General features: G+C 37.3%; 1 protein-coding gene across 1 annotated transcript; it reads left to right on the top strand.

The window, feature by feature from the left end:
• Positions 1-8,278: 8,278 nt before the first annotated feature.
• On the top strand, positions 8,279-8,815 carry LOC141483193 (OTU domain-containing protein 5-like). Its single transcript, XM_074177666.1, has one exon. It carries the CDS (start codon positions 8,279-8,281, stop codon positions 8,813-8,815), a length of 537 nt encoding a protein of 178 aa, XP_074033767.1.
• The last annotated feature ends 11,863 nt before the right edge of the window (positions 8,816-20,678 follow it).

Raw genomic sequence — 20,678 nt, 5'->3', positions numbered from 1 at the left:
TTTGAAAAGTCTTACACTGCGAACTTTACCACGGAGCTCTTCAAGATTGTTAAAATCAATAAAACAACCTCAACGACCTATAATCTTGAAGACATGAATGAACAACCTATTAGAGAATGTTTTCACAAAAAAGAGTTATTACGAACCGAGAATCCTGACGTATATCTGATTGAGAAGGTGTTGAAGAGAAGAAAAAATAACGTATATGTAAAGTGGTTAGGCCTTCCTAGCGAACAAAATTCTTTGATTGATGAATCAAAAATGGTTTAAATGTATCTACTATTGTATTTATGAATAAAGTAATGTTGAAGTTCATTATTGTTTTCATTTCAATTATAAGTATGTGAATTGAAAAATATTGCAGCGGTAAACGTTGCCCCAGCTATTCGCAACGTTCTGTGTATACCAAACCAAATTAATTGTATGCTCCATTCCCGCTTATATTTTTCAAGTCACGATATTGAAAACAATTATCATTCCCAAACCTAATCGCCGTTACTTTGAAATGCACTCTCCAACTCTTTTCGCCAATTATGTCTCACTGATAATGCCGTCTCATAATGTTGAGTCGACTCCTCAAGCTCTGCCTGAGCTTGCATTCTCTAACGTTGATTGAATTGATTATCTTCAACAATTTTTGAACGGAGTTCATCTGCATCCGTACACATTTTAGCCAATTCAACCTTCGCTAATGCAATCTTGGCATCTAATGCTTGAAGAGTTTCCTTATTAACATTAATAGCTCGCTCACTCTTTTCAAGTTCAGCAATAGCCACCTGTGCCTTTACAAGGCGGCATTTTGCTTTCTTTTTCATTTCTCCAAACCGATGTAGAGGACTGAAAGAAGCTAGCGATTCAGCTTTCAAATCACCATTCATTTCTTTAGGTGCACCTTTCGGCTTCCTCTTTGATCTGTCACTTTTCGTTGTAGATTTTTTCTCTCGCACAACACTTTTTGATTGTTTCTTTTCATTGAAGTCAGTGACAATCGATGAAGATGCATTAGTAACCTTCCTCTTGATTGTCCTAGATTTCTTATCAACTCAAAGAGGAAGGGTAGATGAAGGGTGTTTGAGTGGTGATAATTGCCAAACGATTGGATTTTCAACAACAATTTGCTCATTTGGTTCCGGCACATCTGCAAAGTTAACGAAGTCGTTAATATCAAAATCATTCATCGAATCTTGACTCGATAAATGTAATACTGGAATATTTTCAAAATCAGTGTGATCGATATCAACAAGTGGTGAACCATCTTCAGCAATCAACAACGGTGGATGGATGGTGGAGGTCTATCCTCGAATTCCTCGGACTCATCGTCAGCGTCATCGTCATCACTATCTCCGGGCAGTAGGTTATCACTATCAGAATCCCATCTATAGGATCCCCCGCCAATCGTTAGGATCCGAATATTCGCTGTCTGATAGGTCCGCTTCGTCACTGCCGGTAACATATTGCACTTGCAATCGATAATCAGATGGTATGTCATTACCATGCTCCATCCTATGGGGTGCCGTCGTTGAGTGAACGAAACTCTGCTGGATGGAAGTATAGTAAGATGTCTGATGCTTCGGGAGGCTGTATGGCTCGGTAGTTGAATCAGGTTCCATGTTGGAGGTGGCTAATCAACTGACCATTCCAACAGATAATTCCTACTTTTATACTTTTGAAAGGGAGTGAGGGAGACGTGGGGATTGAGTGGGAATGAATTGCAAAATGACATAAGCTATATTCAATGAAAGAGATGATTGAATGGATAAAATACAATATGAATTATATGAAATTATACTTGTTGATTTCATTGTGAAACATGTTTTTTTTTCTTCTCAAGAGATTATTCACAAGTGACTAGAGAACAGAAAAATTGATGTGAGGTATTTGTCTAGAAGAGCTTGGAATTGAAATAAAAAAAAAATAATAATAAGACGAAGTGAAGAAAAATGCTCCAACCATCGCATTATTCAATGTGTACCAAACCAAAACAACCTTCATTCCATTTCTTTTTTTTTATTCATTTATTTTTTTGTTTCCTACAATTACAAATATAAACTTGATACTACCATAGTTAAATATTCCTAACTAACCTAAAACTAATCTTTTATTTACACTTAATCTACGGAAAGTCTTTATGAATGTCACTAATTTTTTAAAAGACTCTATCGAAGAAGTCTCTGCTTTACGCCTTTCCTCCAGAGATGTTTGCTCTCGATCTAGTTCAGCCAATTCTTTCAATAGATCGCTTCGCCGGCTAGCAATTTCAGCCTCTCGGCGAGAAACGCTAGCCAACGCGGCCTCGCTTGATCGGAAAGCATGCTCTGCTTCTCTACATCTCTGCAGGAAACCGCTCAACATTTCACTAACCTCTCCGATAGGCTGTTGCACTGGCACTTGTGGCACGAACACTTGAGGATTCGCCGGTGTTGCTGGCAGCGGCGAAAGCGACACCGCCAACGGGGTCAATACGATGAACTCCTCCGGAGAACGCGCCCTCGGTGTTTCCGCTACTGCTACCGGCGGCGTGGAGGGTCTCAAGCTCTTACGAGCGGTCGGCTAACTACCTGTATAAGAATTAGTCCTATTGCAAGCAACTCTGTACTTTTCAATAGGACCAGACCTAGCTGCAGGTTGTCGACAGATCTTCTTCAGAACCCTGTCCTCCTTCTCGAATAAGTCAGGGCTGAGCGATCGGCCCCTACCGCTCGAAGTTGCTGCCTTCTTCTTGACCACCGGCCCAGCTGTAGGTTGTCGGCTGACCTTCTTCACAACCCTGTCCGCCTTGAATAACTCAGGGCTGAGGAATTGCTGCCTTCTCTTTGACCACCGGCATGATCGATGCCACAGCGTTGTTGATTTCCTGTGTGTTGGATGTCATTCTGAAAATGTAAAGTAATACAAAGTTAGTTGATATAAAAAAACATTGTTAACTTACTCAAAATTCTGCTAGTTGACTGCACTGGACTGAACTGGAGTGGACTGGACTTCTACCGTTGAGGAGTGGTCTCCGTGGGGTATAGGCATGAATGCGCGACTATTGGGAATGTGGCGGGGGCGCGCACACGTAATGGGGTGGGGGCATGCATGCACGAGTGTTGGAATAGCAGGGTGAGGCGGTGGGCGGGACTTCGGGGTGTGGGGCGGGGCTTCGGGGTGGGGGTGTGGCCTCGGGTAGGTGGGTGGTTTTCGGGAGGTGACCCTAACAAGCCACGCCCACCCCCGCTCACCGCACCGCCCCGTCTTGTTGGGCGGACCTCGCGTTTCGGCCGCGGAAAAGCGCGCGCTTCGCGCGCGGGATTGATTCACCACCATCTCGCGCTCCGCGCTTCGGCTACGGAAAAGCGCGCACTTCGCGCGCGGAATGTTCGTAAATTGATACGTCATCTGTTGATTTTGGTTCTAACCTAACCTATCATGGATACCCCAGTCCACCTCATGAACCTAACCTAACCTAACGTATGTATGAACCTAACCTTACCTAACATATGTATGAACCTAACCTAACATAATGTAACTCAACCTAACGTAACCTAACCTAACCTACCATAATGCGGCAAAGCGCGCGCGGAATACATTCACCATGTACATTCAATTAATACGTCATCTGTTGGTTTTGGTTCTATCATTCTAACATTTGGATTAATGTCCAGTCCTGGATACCCCAGTTCATCTGATGACTTGAGTTTATGTTTTTTCTCCAAAACTGCAACTCTCTGTTCCAAAGTGTTATATTTTTTCATTGTAGACACTGTTATGTCAGACATTTTCATATCTACATCACTTTCAAGATTATCATATTTACGAGCCAAAGTTATTCGAGCCTCTACAATGTTATCATCGAATGCTTGACATGCATCGCGAGCAACATTACCAATTGTGGATTGTATTGCAGCTTGTAGGGCTAGAAGTATGACCACTTTTGTTCCATTATTTCCCCTCAAGATATGATAAAGTTACACAATCACTCTTGACAATTGGTTCGCTTGTATTTTCCAATATTTTTCTTTGCATATCATAATTACTCTTTTGTCCATTTAAATCCATTCCCCGGAGAACCTCAAATGACATTATCACCCCATTTTCTTTTTCTACCAAACTTATCGATTGTTTTAGACATTATACACTCTACGATGATTCTTTTCAAATTGATATTTCTTTCATTTAAATTATGCTATATACTTTGCAGTAACTGGTTATGAAAAATATAAGTAAAACAAATAACATTTTCATCATTTTTTATATTCATCAAAGTAACTTGGCAAAAGTAATACTTCAATGTAAAAAAAAATCACAATGAAATAATCACAAATAATGAATGTTCCGGTTTGAAGGAAAAAACAACAACACTTCGAATGATAATTCAGTTATTCATCTCAACAGTCAACAAATTAATCAGTTGGTCTAAGGCGCTCTCTTGAGAAAAAGAATGAACGATTTCAAACACCCAACGAATGTTGTCATTAGGATCATTTCATAAAACTCTATATCGCTATGACCCCATGGAAGAGTTCGAGTGGTATTCGGAATGATGAATCTTTCGTCGTCGTGATATGATAATGCGATTCAATTTTTCAATTCAGTGTAAATATCATGCAATACGCTTCTGAATGAGTTCATCTTCCTGAATATCATACCTCCGTCTTCGATGATTTTTTCATAGTCTTCATATGTCAATTCATTCTTTATAACAGATCGTTTGACGCCTTTGTCCTTCTTCAGTTCACCATCAACAGATTTCACATATTACGCTTTAGCATCTGTACCGTAAAAGCTGATTATTGGATCATTTGGGAATTCATCCTTGAAATTACCTATAACTGACTTTGTCACTGGAATATTGAATTGGTTTCCTATTTTGTAATTAGATGTATATCATTTTTGACAAATTCATATAAATTGTCTTTATTTACTTTGAGAATAAGGGAGTCGGTATCAGTGTAGAGTAAGGACGCATCTTCTCCAAACTGTTGTTTGATACATCCATAGAAAAAATCATACATAACTGTTTTGGATAATTCCAGAATGGAAAATCCCAAATACAGTGGTTTATCATAATGAACTTTTACTCTAGCCAATTGAATGGCAACAAAATTTTCTGTAAAAATGGAGCATTTTTCAAAATTTGGTCGCGATATGAGACAACTAGCACCTATAGTTCTTTTTATATTTTCCCAATGTGTAATGAGTCTAACATCAATTCTATTGTCTATGTTTTCCATTGTTTTTCCATAGACTGCATTATTCATTAGTTTGTAGAATTTTTTTTCAGATTTGTTATTAGACCGATTACGCATTTCAGTATTCAAATCTTTATAGATTGCTTGCTTGAACCTCAATACTCTATGTGTGTTCATCACTATCAAACCATGATTGACAGCTTGCTGTAAGTTTCTATAGTGAACAATATATTTTCTTTTATCGTTTAAATTTGGAATTAATTTGGGAACTTTCGATTTTGCATATGGAGGTATCAAACGTTCAACTAAGAATGAAAAATCGGAATGTTTATCGTGAAGTTCTTGGGAATAATGTATATCCACTTCCAATACATATCCATAAGGACTATCAACATCCACATTCATTATATCAAGATTGAGAATTTCATGAGGGGTTAACCACGAAAATTCACCTGTTGGTAACGATTGTGACATGCCGTGACCATATAGATTTGTTGCATCCAAATATGGAATGAATGAAGATGGTTCATTTGGATTATAATTCGGTACAAATTTATTGTTTGCTTTATGTTTACTTTCACTACATTGACTGATTCCACCACGAATACCTTTTTGAAAGAAGTGAACCATATCAATGTCAGTTAGTAATTCCAATTCAATATCAGTATATTTTAACATGGCATCCCACGATAATCCGGGTGCGGTGAAGTATTGTGCCGGATGCAATTTATATTCATCAACAGATATATTTCTAAGGTTTTCAAAAATGTTACATAATAGTAACACATCTCACTCTGAATATAAATCAGAGTATTTACCCAAATTCTGATATTCGAACGAACTCCAAACAAATTGAGCTCTCCCATAATCATAATCTGATATATGTTCACAACTGAGTTTATCGTAAAACTGATTTTTGGTTGGAAATCTTGGATGATTCAGTTTGTCGATGTTATCAACAAAACTATAGGAAAATACACCTTTCTTTCTCATTAAATTGAAATTTTCAATTTGTGGGAAATGTTAGATGTTAAATTGGATCCTAAATTCTTCAAGGAACTAGGCATGAATCTGAAACTATCAATGAATCTCATTTTCAAATAATTCTTCTTCATCCTACCATCTTTATCCGTATAGGAGTGTGTATAAAGATATTTTGTGAAAGATATATATTTCTTATTATTTTGTGGGATGACATCCACTTTATCTTTGTTTTCATACAATTCCTTTATGAATAAGTGACAATCATATCCACTCAGATTGGGAAAAATAATAGGAATGAAATTTGGTAATTTAAAATTCAAATTACATGATGAATGAGCAGCGGGGGACGTTTTTTTTCCTGTGAGATGACAATGATCCCTCACTTAAACTTCACCATCATTGAATTGTTTAGAACAAATGCCACAATTTGTAGCAGAAGCAAAGTGTTCCTCTTCCTCAGGAGTTTCTGCATCCATAGGAATACGAAACCTAAGATGATTTTCATAAATATTTTTCAAATCATCTTCACTTTTGCTGACGAATTTCTGGGCTGCATTTGTATGAACATTTAATCAAATAAGCAAATGAATAAGGCTCATGTTTGAATGTCTTGATCGAGTACGAGTATTCAGGATTTGGTTTAGTGGTTTGAATCGGCTTGAGTACTGATTCAAAATCGGCATACACTACAAATGGTACCTTCATTTGTTTCTCAAAGTTTTCAAACGTTAGTATATTTTCAGGCACCATTTTCTCGTATTTATTGACTTTGAAATTGGTTGATGGTGTTGTGGTACTCAAGTGATTACAATCATTCATCTTATGACGTGATAGTAATTGCTCATTAGAAAAATATAATAAACATCTATCTATCACAAAAATATTTCTTATGTTCATGAGCCGATAATTGGCTTGAAACTAATCTTGAAAGATCTTTGATCCAACAATAATGACTATTACTACGGAATCATACTGTTCGACCTTAATTGGCATTCCGTGTGTTACAGTTATAGTTCTGTTCCACTTAAACACAGTACTTCAGATGAACGAGTTCTTAAATAGTGAAGTTTGAAGATGAATAGCGAGTACAAATGAAAGTTTTGACAGAAACAAATGAATCTAGTAGACCTCATAGGAAGAATTGATTCAGGTAATCAATTGATTGAGTATCCTCAGTGAGATAAACCAGCTGAACTAACCAAAAGATAGAATCTACGGGTTTGAATACTGTGCAATAAGGCAAGCTAGAGAGAATAATATCACAATTCAATCGATGGAATAGGAATACAAAGCATAATTATGTTACTCTCGATGTTACTTTTAACTTTGTGAAAAAAATGGAATCTATCAAAAATATCTCCATAACAAATTCTCGTTATCAAGAAGAAATTCTATGGTATCACTGGAATTTTGGATGACTTTATCTCGCGATAATAAAAGAAATTTGATTGTCCAACCTAAAAATAGGTAAGATACAGAATTTCCTTCTAGAACAATTATAGCCAAAAATACTGTATTGATTATTTAATTCAATGAGTTACTAATTTTTATATAGCTATAATATTTATCGATGACTTAATGAAAACCAGCATAAGAGAAATTGAAATTAATAACCTCTTATCACGTGCAGTGTAATTCAGGAAGTAGTAAAAATATTCTTGAACAGATTTAAAGATATAAAGAAAATTGAAAACAACGGTCAAAACGTACGAAATATCAAACGTTCTCGCTGAACGCTGAAAAACAGGAGAGTTCATCAATTCTTTGAACTCGATTCCGTTTTTTTTTCAGATCCAGCTGGCATAGGCTACTAATTCGTATAAGGGAGTTTTCAGATGACCGAAATTTTGGTAAATAATCTGTTGGTAATATAGTTTGTATTATGAATATATGAATGGAACGAAATATTCGTTAACAGGTACGAAGATGTCCGATTCGATTTACTTTTACCTGATCCTAATTGAAATTTTACCTGAATTATTATACCCAACGAAATTTTGTATATAATATGTGGACATATCATTGATTGATCATAGTTTCATGTTATTTAGGGCATGTAAGTAGTCTCTGTATTCTTAAGTGAGAATTATTTGAAGTGATTTTGTGATTATCGTTTTGTGAAGATGGAGAATATTCTCGTAGACAACATTCAGGTTCCTCATAAAATCGTTAAAATGAAAGGTGACGGAAGCTGTTTATTCCGTGCCTTTTCATACATTTTGTTCGAAAATGAAGAATTTGCGCAGGTGGTGAGAAGAGAAGTTGTCAATCACGTGGTTGATAACTGGAGTCGATATGAGTACTTCGCAGCTTATTCGAACGGAGAGCCGTTCCGAAATAGAGTTGATTACTCTTTCGAGATGTTGAGGTCCAACTCGTACGGTACGAGTTGCGAAATAACAGCGGCTGCCTTTCTTTATAACTGGCATATCGTGGTTTATAGAAATGGGATGGGATTAATGGAGTTTGGTGAGACGCCAGCGTTCTCTGTCAGATTGAGATTCACTGGAAACCTGAACGGCGGTCATTTCGACGTCCTCGAAGAAAATTCCACTGCTGGGGAAACCCAAATTTGTCCATCGTTCACTATGGCAGATTTTTTGATACCACAGCAGTCAAATAAAAGGAAGAAACAACGGAAAAAATTGAAATCCAAATGAAAGCTGAGTTTGAGATATTTTTCATTTCGATGAATTCACTGTTCGAAGGATTTTCTATAACCATCAATGAAGGCATATCCTGGATGGAATCAGCAGCATGTGAGTTTTTTCAAACATCCAGTTTTTGGTTCACATTTGGTCAATGACCTGCTACCATGGAGGTATACCTTGAGGGATCACACGTTGAAGCCCCGTTAACTTGTCATGTTTTTCCCAATTAATGTATTTTTGCCACACCTTGTATATGTTATATTTTCTATGGAATTGTTTTTCATTTCAGAGCATTCACTGTACAAAAGATTTTCTATAACCATCATTTAGAGCATATCCTGGATGAAGTCAGCTGCAGGTGAGTTTTTTCAAACATTCAGTTTTTGGTTCACATTTGGTCAATGACCTGCTACCATGGAGGTACACATTGGGGTCCCGTTAACTCTTCATGTTAACGGGACCCCAAAGGACGCCCGTTCAACTGAAGTCTCGATAATGTCGATATTTTATGTAAATGATTTCATAATATACTATCAAATTAAAAATTGCTTCCTACGAACCTATGCTTTTCATTTTCATGTATCCACAATGAATCAATGCCAAGGAAAAGTCCTTCTGAAAAATTACCAAATGAATAGCGAAGACAAATGAACGTCTCGACAGAAAAACATGATAACTGGTAGACCTCGTAGGATTATTTGATTTGGGTAATATTCTCAATAAGATGAGAAATATAATCTCTGAGGTTGAAAACTCTGCAATAAAACAAGCCAGAGATTAACTCTCTCAAATTCGCATTTATTTCTCAGAGAGAAATGAATTTGACAATGAATAGATCAGACACATAATAAATGCTTACTTGAGAAATTGTTTCGAAACGATACTGTTTGCAGATGATCGAAATTTTGGTGGCTAATCTGTTGGTAATATAGTTTGTGTTATGAACATCCAGAATGAAATCAGCAGCAGGTGAATTTTTTCAAACATCAATTTTTTTTGTTCATATTTCGTCAATGACCTGCTACCACAGAAAGCTCAACTTGTTATTCCGATTTCAGTCATTAAATGCTCGGTATTTAATATGTGCAAAGTTTGCGTATTTCTATATCCTGTGATCGTATCAATTTTGACGTCTATGGACTTGGAATATTAAAAGATAGAATACTGAGCGTTTTTGTTCAAGAATATTAAAGTTGAGGTTGAAACAGCGTTCAAGTCATGTATTCGTTCAGATGAATTGAATTATTTCATGATAATTTTCCATATTTGACAATATTAAAATTGATCCCCTCTTATCATGTGCGTTGTACTTCTCACAAAGAAAATTATTTTATGGAATTCTATATCTGATTACCAAAATTCAGAAGGATTCCTTATGGAAAAACACGTGCAAATTTACTGCAGGTCCATCCTGGCCGTTTTTGGACCTAAGTCCCAGTTCACACGGAAGGGACAAGGGTCAGCGCCTCGTCTCTGCCAGACGTTCATCATGTGTGAACAGAGCCTTAGCCTTCAGACCACCTCCACTTCTCGCCATTACCCAGTCGACCAATCAGAAGCTACCGCGCGTACAGCAAGAAATTCAAATCAGTAGATGAACAAGGCGGATTTTGGCGCACTTCAAGGTCGTGCGTCGCTGGTGTTTCAGAGAGAAACTTTAGTGAGTGTAAGAGAGAAACGTGTGATGTCACCGACGCAGGATGAAATGAATATCGTAGCGATTCCAGCATGGAACTTCGTTCCTCGCACCCCTTAGTACTCCGCATCACCGCTCTGGCCCTCTTGAGACTCCGCATCACCTCTCGGACCCCCTTGTCACGTGCTCCTAATTTAAAAAGTTTATCGAAATGAGATCCAAACCCAGGACGTCGGCGTGGTAGATGTTGTCCTTAGCCTCGACACCAACATAAGATATTGAAAGTAATTGCGAATGGTTCGTATTTATAGATATTGTTTTGTCGGGAACGAAATTAACTCATTCATTATAGTTGACCGCATTTTTTTATTTCCGTAGAAAGTTAGAGAAATTGTAACGTCATTATCATGTTGAAGATAGGAAAATATACTTAGAAGAATTAATCTTTCACATAAAGGTGTGTGTGTGTGTGTAAGAGTGAGAAACACGTGTGACGTAATCGAGACAAAGAGATGTGGAGATGGTATCGAGGTTATACGCCGCATGGCAGGTTCGGTGTTGCCGGTTGTGAAATAAATCGTTGTTTATGGGGCAATGTAGCGTTGCCGGTTTCAAAATTAGGCATGAAGTGTTACGAATACGACTCGTTGAAAATTGGAAGCGCGAAACTGATAATAACTGAAATGATGATGAAATATGAATCAGGTTATGAACAAATACGACAGTTCAACACTTCAACGTGCGGTCAATCAATACGTACAGGGTGTCTCAAAATACATCATTTCAGTAAAAAACATAGTATTATCGTATATACAGGGCGTTTCAAAATACATCATTTGAAAAAAACATGTCGGTTTTCCGTAAGTCTAGCATTCCACCATACCAGAAGGACACTGAATCGTATCTTTGTTAATCAAGTTAGCATCATCAGGAGGAAAATGAGATGACATCAAAGGTGTCGAGTGGTACGTATTGTGGAGTTGATATTCGACAATGAGGAAAGCTAAATATTCGACCGTTTTATATGCGTCTCGACTGTTTTACATGCGTTTCGACCGTTTTATATCCGTTTCGGCCGTTTTACGTCCGTTTCGACCGTTTTTTTTTCGTGCGTTTCGACCGTGTTTTTTTCGTGCGTTTCGACCATTTTGGCGTGCCTTTCGTCCGTTTTACATGTGTTTCGACCGTTTTATATCCGTTTCGGCCGTTTTACGTCCGTTTCGACCGTTTTTTTTTTCGTGCGTTTCGACCGTGTTTTTTTCGTGCGTTTCGACCGTTTTGGCGTGCCTTTCGTCCGTTTTACATGTGTTTCGACCGTTTTATATTCGTTTCGGCCGTTTTACGTCCGTTTCGACCGTTTTTTTTTTCGTCCGTTTCGACCGTTTTTTTTTCGTGCGTTTCGACCGTGTTTTTTTCGTGCGTTTCGACCGTTTTGGCGTGCCTTTCGTCCGTTTTACATGTGTTTTGACCGAAAACAAAACAACATTGTAATGTTGTTTTGTTTTCTAATATTGATCTAAATGGTTTTATTAATTTGTTTTTGGGTTTCAGGAAAATATATATCTGGTGACTGACCTTTTAAATACTGGATTATGACATTTGAATTTCAATGGAAACCAACTGAGGAATGATTTAGTTGTTACATTGTGTGCATAACCATTTTACTGAGAACAAAAGATAAGAAATTTCTAATTGAGGTAACGCATCTAACCTTATTTAAATGAACAAACTTATTAACTAGTTTCATTGGTCAAGATTCTTATAAACAATAAAAATCATAAAAATTTTCCCACAAATTTATGTTCAATATTTTGGTACATCAAAAACAAAATTTGAACATTAAATTTTATTAACATATATATATTTCTTCTTTATTATTTCCAAATTATCATTTCCTTTTATTTAAGTTTTATATTGATATATACTTTCAATGTTAAAAATACCCCTTATACTTTTATCGATAGGATTTATTAAATTATAGCTATTCTTTGTCTTTTCTGTTTCTATCATATAGGGACCTTCGAATGGCAATAGCAATTTTACACATTTGTTTCTTCTATTATCAGGAACTCTCATAGCCTTGACAATTACTAAATCACCCTTCTTTAACTGCACTTTTTTACCTCTACGTCTATTCTCTCTTTTCAAATATCTATTTGCATTTCTTTCTATTTTTTAATTAACTTTTTCCATTATTTCATTCAAATCTTTCTCATTCCTTATCCATTCTCTCTCAGGCATTCTAATAAATAAAAACGTAATTTTGATATACAAAATATTATACTGGCTAACTCAAGTTCCGATACACTGTAATTACGTTCATACTTTTCAGTAACTTGTGATACAAAAGATATTGGAACTTCTGTTCCCCCTTGATTTTGGACTAGTACTTCTGCAAATCTTAAAATACTAGCATCTGTTTTTAATACAAAAGGTAAATTATAATCTGGGTGATATATTTTAAGATTGTTACAAAATATTTGTTTAAGTTGTATAAAAGCATGTTCATGTTCTTCATTCCATTTCCATTTTACGGAATAAGCCTTTTGAAATAATTCAATATTCCTAAAAATCCTCTCAATGTTTTCAAATTGTGAGGTCTTGTATATTCCTGTATAGTTTTAATCCTTTCAAGATCCATTTCTAAACCTTTTTCATTTAGTTTATAGCCTAAATAAGTTATTTCCTTTTGGAAAAATTGACATTTATTTAAATTAATCTTAAGTCCTGCTTCGTCTAATAATTGTAAAATTTTATTTAAGTGTTCTTTATGTGTTATTTTATCTTTTGAATATATTAGTATATCATCTATGTAATGTAGTGCAAAGTCTTCATATTTATCCAATATTTTACGTAAAGCTCTTTCTAATGCTGGCCAAGCAGATTGTAGACCATACGGAACAACACAAAATCTATAAACTACACCTTCTATGCAAAAACCTGTATAATTTCTAGAATTTTCATGTAGAGGAATTAGCCAAAAACTGTGTTTCAAATCAATTTTTGAGAAACATGTGGTATTAGTTATTTTTCCAAATATTGTTTCAATGTTTAGTGGAGATTCATACTGAGGAATTGTAATTTTATTTAATTCTCTTGCATCGAGACATAATCTTAATTCTCCATTCTTTTTCACAACTACTACTATTGGATTGATATGATTACTGGTACTTCTCTCAATTATTCCATTATTTAACATTTGATCTATTTCTAATCTTACTTGCTGTCGATATTTATATGGAATTGGATAGTTTTTTGATTTGAATTTATCCACATTGTTAACCTCAATACTATGTATGTACTCTCTTGCAACTCTCGATTCATTCATTATTAATTTATTATATTTTCTTAATAATTCTTCTACATATTCTTCATATTCAATATCACATATATATTTCATATTATTATCCTCAATATCACATTCATCACTTTCATTCATCCTTCCCATACATAGTATTTTCTTGTTAAACTCATCCTGATCTTTATTCACAAATTCTATCCATTTCCCATCTAATTCAATGTTCAATTTCTCATAATCAATTTTAGCTTTTGATTTTTCAAGTTGATCTGTACTAATAATTATGTCAAATTCCATCTGTTTGACAATTAATAGTTGTAAGTTTATGTTCTCATCCTGAATATCCACTTTTATATCAATGAATTGATTTGTTTCTGTTAGTTTCTTTCCATTTACTCCCACTGATGTGGTTTTTGGCATTTTTAAAATTTTATTTTGAAATTCTAAATTTTCCAGTATATTTTCTTTAAATAAAAATGCTCCAGAACCTGTATCTATCAATATATCGATTTCTTTAGTTCCAAATTTTCCTTTTAAAATAATAAGTCCTAATATTTGTTCTTCATTAAAATTATCCAGTTTTATGAATTCAATATGGTGTTCATAATTGGGTGTCACTTGCTCATTCCTTGGTCTTATGCAAAATTTGTTTCATTTAAATTGGAAATTGGTCTTTCCTGCCTCTGATCATTATTATCTGCACCTGCTCTTTTCTCACTATTTGATCTTCGTTGATAGTTTACCATCCTTTCTCTATCATTCCCAGATAAGGAATTTCTTCTGACATGTCTTCTCTCATATTATTTCCATGATTATTATTGTTTCTATCATTATTGTTATTATATCTGTTTTTTTTTTCACCGTAGTGTGCGCTGGTCAGGCCCTATCCCCCGAAGCCTCGATACATTCGGGAGGGCGCGCCAGCATAATCAACCAATGACCACTCCCCACACCGTGGGGTAAGTGATCATTGGGTCCGAGAATCATGTGCCCTGAGCAAACGCAGTGAGCCAAGAATGACAGCCTTCTGCATCTGTGCGGCTAAGATTTCTGCCTTAGTGCGGCATGATTTTGAGATTCGAGAGTAGAGAAGACATCATTCCACCAAGGACTCCAATAATCAGAACGACCATCTTGACAGAGTGATCTGTATAGAGTCTGCGGAGTTCGAAGAGAAAATCTTGATATTTTATCCGTTTTTCCTCCTCTTTTCTGACAATGTTTGGCTCACCAGGAGCTGAAAACTCCATGACAAATATCGTTTTGGTCTGGTGGTCGAGAAGGACTACATCAGGCTTATTAGCTTGTATGAGCCTGAGGGTGGGGAACGAATAGTTCCAATAAATTCGGCACTTCTCGTTCCCCACAACGGATTCAATATCCCCCGGAGCGTAGGGCAACACCGGTGTCTCGTCAAAACCGTAAGAGTGCCGTAGATGGTAATATAGCACTCTTAGGGCCGCGTTATGTCGATGGATATAGGCAGAGACCGCATATGCTGGACATGCTGATAGCAAGTGCATTAGAGTCTCGGGCGCCTCGCGGCAGGCCCTGCATCTTGTGTCAGGAACCTCTATACCCATCACGCGACTGCGGTAGACTAAAGTGTTGAAGACACCATCCTGGTAAGCCATGATGAACCCCTCAGTTTCCGACTTCAGCCCACTCGACCTGAGAAAAGCGAACGTCAGGCGCTTTGATAAGCCAAGGTCTTCAATATTATTGAAGAAGACCCATGCATTGGCTTATCCCTGTGTCTCCGCAGAAGTAAGGTGATCTCTGCGGCTTTTATCTGAGCTTTTTGCTGAACGGGTTCCAACTCGGTGACAGAGTTGTAGTCACCTCGTTCAGAGTCGAAAACTATACCGAGTTCATCAGCTGCCCTAAGGAGAAGTGCTCCAATTCCTGCTCTCTCATGGTCACGGACCATGCAAAGAAGGGTATCCGAACTCCTGACGACTTTACAGGCTGTATCCAGTACCATTCTGTCATGTAGACACTCCAAACTCAAAAGTCCACGACCTCCCTGTTGTCGGGGGAAGTACAACCTTGGAACGGACGATTTGGGATGCAAACTCCTATAGAGATGCATCATTTTTCGGGTCCTTACGTCGAGTTGATACAGCTCCTCCCGAGTCCACTTCACTACTCCAAACGAGTAGAGTAAGATTGGAACGGCAAGCATATTTGTTCCAGCAACTTTGTTCTTCCCCGACAGCTCCGATGACCAGATCTATCGAAGTTTGTGCTGATACTTGCCGCGGAGAGAGTGTTTCACTGCGGTTACCTCTTGTGAGTGGCGTTGTTCCACCCCGAGGTAAGTATACGTCTCTCCGGCATCCAGATGGTGTAGGATGCTTCCATCTACGAGCTGCATATCCTCTCCGTAGTCCCCGCATCGTCCTCTTTTGAGATGAACCATTGCACATTTGTCTATCCCGAATTTCATACCGATAGCATGCGTGTACTCTTCCACCACCCTCAAGGACTGATGGAGATCCTTCTCTCCAGAGGCATAAAGTTCAAGATCATCCATATAAAACAGATGGGTGACCTTGTGCCTCCGGTTTCCGGGGGTGCCACAGTTATACTCTCGAGTGTTTCTGAGCGCAACGGATAATGGCAATAGTGAGATGCAGAATAGAAGGGGACTGAGGGAATCACCCTGAAATACACCCCTTCTGAAAGTGACCCACCCTGTTTGGACACTTGCTTGACCAGATGTTATGGTGAAGCGAGTTCGCCAAAGTGGTATCAGTTGTTCAATGCATCTCGTTATGTTGTCGGGTACCGCAGACATCTGAGCAAATGCAAGATGAGCTCATGCGAAATTGTATCAAATGCCTTACGGTAATCGATCCAGGCCATAGAGAGGTTACGCTTATATTGTATCGAGTCCTGCGTTACACATTTATCGATGAGCAGGTTCTCTTTACATCCAGCGACTCCTCTCGTCGACCCTCTCTGCTCATATATCTGTTCGAACACTCGGTCAACTGCGGTGAGTATTCGTGTGTATAAGATGCTTGTAAACAACTTATAACACGAATTCAAGCATGTTATCGGTCTGTAATTCTTAGGAATCGACAAATCTCCGCTTTTGGGGATGAGAACGGTCGCCCCACGACAAACCAATCCGGAATCGGCTGCTCTCCGTCCAGCCATAAGTTGAAAACTCTGGCCAGATGGCGGTGGGTACTTGGTAGTTTTTTCCACCAATAAGTGTTCAGCCCATCTAGGCCTGGAGCAGCAAAGTTCTTGGAACCAACAAGGGCTCTTCGAACGTCATCCGGGGTTATCGGGTTGCGCAGTTCATTGAGCTCAGGCTGTCGAAGCTCTCTGTTGAAAGCTTCGAACTGCGCTAGGGCTGGAGTGTCTAAGTTGAGTTGGTGTTCATAGATATCCTTCCAGAAGGATTCCACCTGATCAGCAGTCGGCGGATTATCCACAACACGTGGAGGCTCTTGGAATAAGCGAGAAGGTTTCTCGCGGAACCTAAGATTTTCCGCGATACTTCTCGCTCGCCTCACTAGTGACTTCTTAGCAGCCACTAGCATTCGTATCCTATCAAGGCAATGCTGTTTGGTGGTCAACAGCACGCCTTGGCTTAGAGTGTGATGGATACGTCGTAAATTGGCGGCTATTCGCCGCACTGCGGGCGTAAAAGGCCTATTGGCCGCCCTGTAGTCCATCACACATTGGATACGAGACGCGTGTTGTCTCGCCGACGTGATCTTAGCCTCCATCTTGTGTACACGCCGTTCAATCTTCCGAACCGCAAGGCCGGGATTTCGTCCTTCCGATTCGGAAAGCGATTGAACGACGTTATACACGGCGGTGTTGATTTGCCAGATGTCAGCCTCTTCTGTTAGAACACTATGAACCTCCGCATCCAAACAAGCCAGTTCTTGTGGCTTCAGGGGCCTAATTCTGTGGAGCGCCCTGCGTGTTCTGATTGTCGTCTCCATTGGTGGTATGGTGCGAGTCTCCTCTCCAGCCGTGCCAACGGGTGGTAGAACTGACACTTCTACCACTTCGTTAGCAGACTGGGGAGGAGCTATATAGCCCTGCCGCCGAAGATAGGATACGTAATCCCTAAGATTTTGGGCGGAAAAGGCGGCATGCTCCGGATGTGTTTCACACCACAGAGCATGCAATCTCGCCATGTACCCTCTTCGCGTGGGCTCACTACTCTCGTAGCAATGCATAAGGCTATCTCTCAGCTCATGCGTCCACTCAAAGCGTCCGTTGTCGTTGCCAGGGTTGTCATCAGTAGGCAAATCATCGTTATGGGCCCCACCACCTTGCCTCTGACCCCTCCGAGCGGGTCGATTGTGGGGGCCCCTTCCTTGATCACTGGGAACCAAGTGTTGGGTCCACCGGGTGGTTAGCCCTGTGGACCCACAGCCGGCACCGGAGGGAGAATAGAGTTCTCCTTCCCGGGTGCGCCTGGGCTGCCGGTCCGGTTTTGCACCAGTTGCTCGGGTAAGTGGTGTCGCAACTCACCAAAGGCCAAGGGTGTTAGTGGCCATCCCTGCTTGATTATATCTGTTATTATTGTTGTTATAGTATTTGTTAGTATTGTTATAATTATTGTATTATTCATTATATCTATTATTATCACTGTTATTATTTCTTTGTGGATAGTTATTATAATTTCTGTTATTAAATTGTGTATTATTATTATTTATAGGTCTATTATTTTGTTGTGTAAATCTTCTTTGTGTATTATCATTATATCTATTATTATAAGTTCTGTTATTAAAATTTCGATTATTATTGTTTTGATTATTAAATTGATTTGTATTATTACTCCTATATGCCAATGTTCTTTCTAATCTTAGCAAATATTCACAAAGCCTATCCATTGTTTTAATTTCGTACATATTAATAATTTCAAAAATCTCTTGTCTAAAATGTCTGCTTATATTACCTACTATTTCCTCTTCTCTCATGTTCGGTTTTAAATATTGTACAATGGCATATAATTGAATAGCATAATTATTAAAATTCAAACTTCTATTTTCATTAAATTTTCCAAATTGTAATTTATCTCTAATTTTAAGTTGCGCATTTTCCCCCCAATATTGTTTTATAAATAAATTTTCAAAATCTTGGAAAGTATTGATATTATTTCTTGGCTGTTAAACCAGATAGAAGGTTGATTTAATAAATATTGTCTAATTACGTCTTTTATTTCATCTGTATTCATTTGATTTGATATTTTATTTCTAATTATTTTTATAAAAGTTATCGGATGTAGTTTTTGTATATTACCATCAAATTTGTTATTTTCTTGAACACTTGAACACGTACTAATGGATCTAGTCTCTGTCGATGATTTTCCTCTGTCTTTAATTTTATTTTCTATATTAATGATTTAATTTTTATTTTGTTCATTATTTACATTAATTAAATCATTTGAATATATTTTGTGGCTTTCTATATTTTCATTGACTTTATTTATTTTTCCTATCATTTCCTGATTGTATTTAATTCTTCTCTAACTTCTTGAATGTTTCTACTATTATTGAAAATTGAATTATTAATATCTATATTATCTGGCTTAGTACTTTTATGAAATTTTATATTTTGTTTTTCTATTCTTTTCTCAGATTCCTTGTATAGATCCAGCATTTCTTGTTTATTAGACTCTGATTTTAACTGTACCCTTTGTTCCAGCTTGTCCATATTTACTGTTACACTCTCAATACCCTCTCTCACACTGTCAATATTCTGTCTCACTTCACCTTTCACACTATCTATATTCTGTCTCACTTCATCTTTCACACTATCTATATTCTGTTTCACACCATCAATATTTTGTTTCATGTTCTGATTCATTTCTTCTTTCATCCTAACCATAAACTGCATTATCATTTGCATTTGGTTATCCACATTCATTCCTTCTAGTTACTACTTTCACCTTGATCTCCACTCTGTCTCACTTCTTCTCCCTCACTCACTCCTGTTTTCTTTACATGTCTCAAATCCATTCTTTCTCACTCACAAAATTTTACTCTTTCTCTCACTGTGCTTTCGGCCTTTCCAAATGTGCCTCACGTTGTTGACGACAATTGTTATGTTATTAGGAGATGATGGTGTTGATAATTTATAATTTATTTAATCAAATTTGATATTATTCCTCAGGTAGATACCTTATTTTGAAGATACTTCTTACCTTGATTAGCTTAGTCGGATTTCTCTAAGCATGCAGCACCCTCTATCTCTACAGGTAGAGTTCTTGGAAAGGTCATGTTTGTTTTCAAAAATATTGTGCCAAATGAATTTTCAAAAAAAAATAATAAATATAATATTGAATTCCAAAACTATGGCACTAATACAATCAACCTTAACCTTAACCTACCTATACCTGCGAAAATTATCTTAAAATTTAAATCATGAACATAATTACACCACAAAGTACCACTCTATAATAATTGCTGTTCTGTGGTATAACCTTGTTGAAATTAAATTGCTACAACGTTCTCTGCCTTATGACAGATTACTAAAATGACTGCTCAGTGAATGTTTACAAATTAATCATTAATATTAATTCTACAAATGGTTATCGTTCTCAAAGTGTTTTAAAATGGTAAATGAATGTTCAGTGAGTTTTCAAACACTGAGAAATTGAAATGTCTCTCCTGGATTCCTTCTATCAGCAAACAGGTTTATGAATGGTTTTAAATACCTTGAATTTTCCCTTTTGGTGCAGTGAATTGATCTGGATGTTTCTTCTTTCTACTCCAATTTTTCCAATTGATACTATGGTGAGTTCAATTGTCTGCTTTCCACCATATTTTCATTTATAATTGATTCTATATGTATTTTAATAATTTTGATTTATCAATTCACAATTTTAATTAAGTTTTCAAACTTCCAAAAATTGTACGTGCTTCTCGTTCCAGCGTTGATCATCGACTCCCTTGGCTTCA

The sequence above is a fragment of the Leptinotarsa decemlineata genome, unplaced genomic scaffold (genome assembly GCF_025532065.1).
Source record: "Leptinotarsa decemlineata unplaced genomic scaffold, Ldec_3_MD MMD2_tig00003192_RagTag_RagTag, whole genome shotgun sequence".
NCBI lineage: Eukaryota > Metazoa > Arthropoda > Insecta > Coleoptera > Chrysomelidae > Leptinotarsa > Leptinotarsa decemlineata.
Note: the sequence above shows the minus strand (reverse complement) of the source record. Positions and strands in the feature narration are given on the sequence as shown.

What these genes read in the sequence shown, in the direction of transcription:
- LOC141483193 (XM_074177666.1), top strand. Translation starts at nt 8,279, where the DNA reads ATGGAGAATATTCTCGTAGACAACATTCAGGTTCCTCATAAAATCGTT.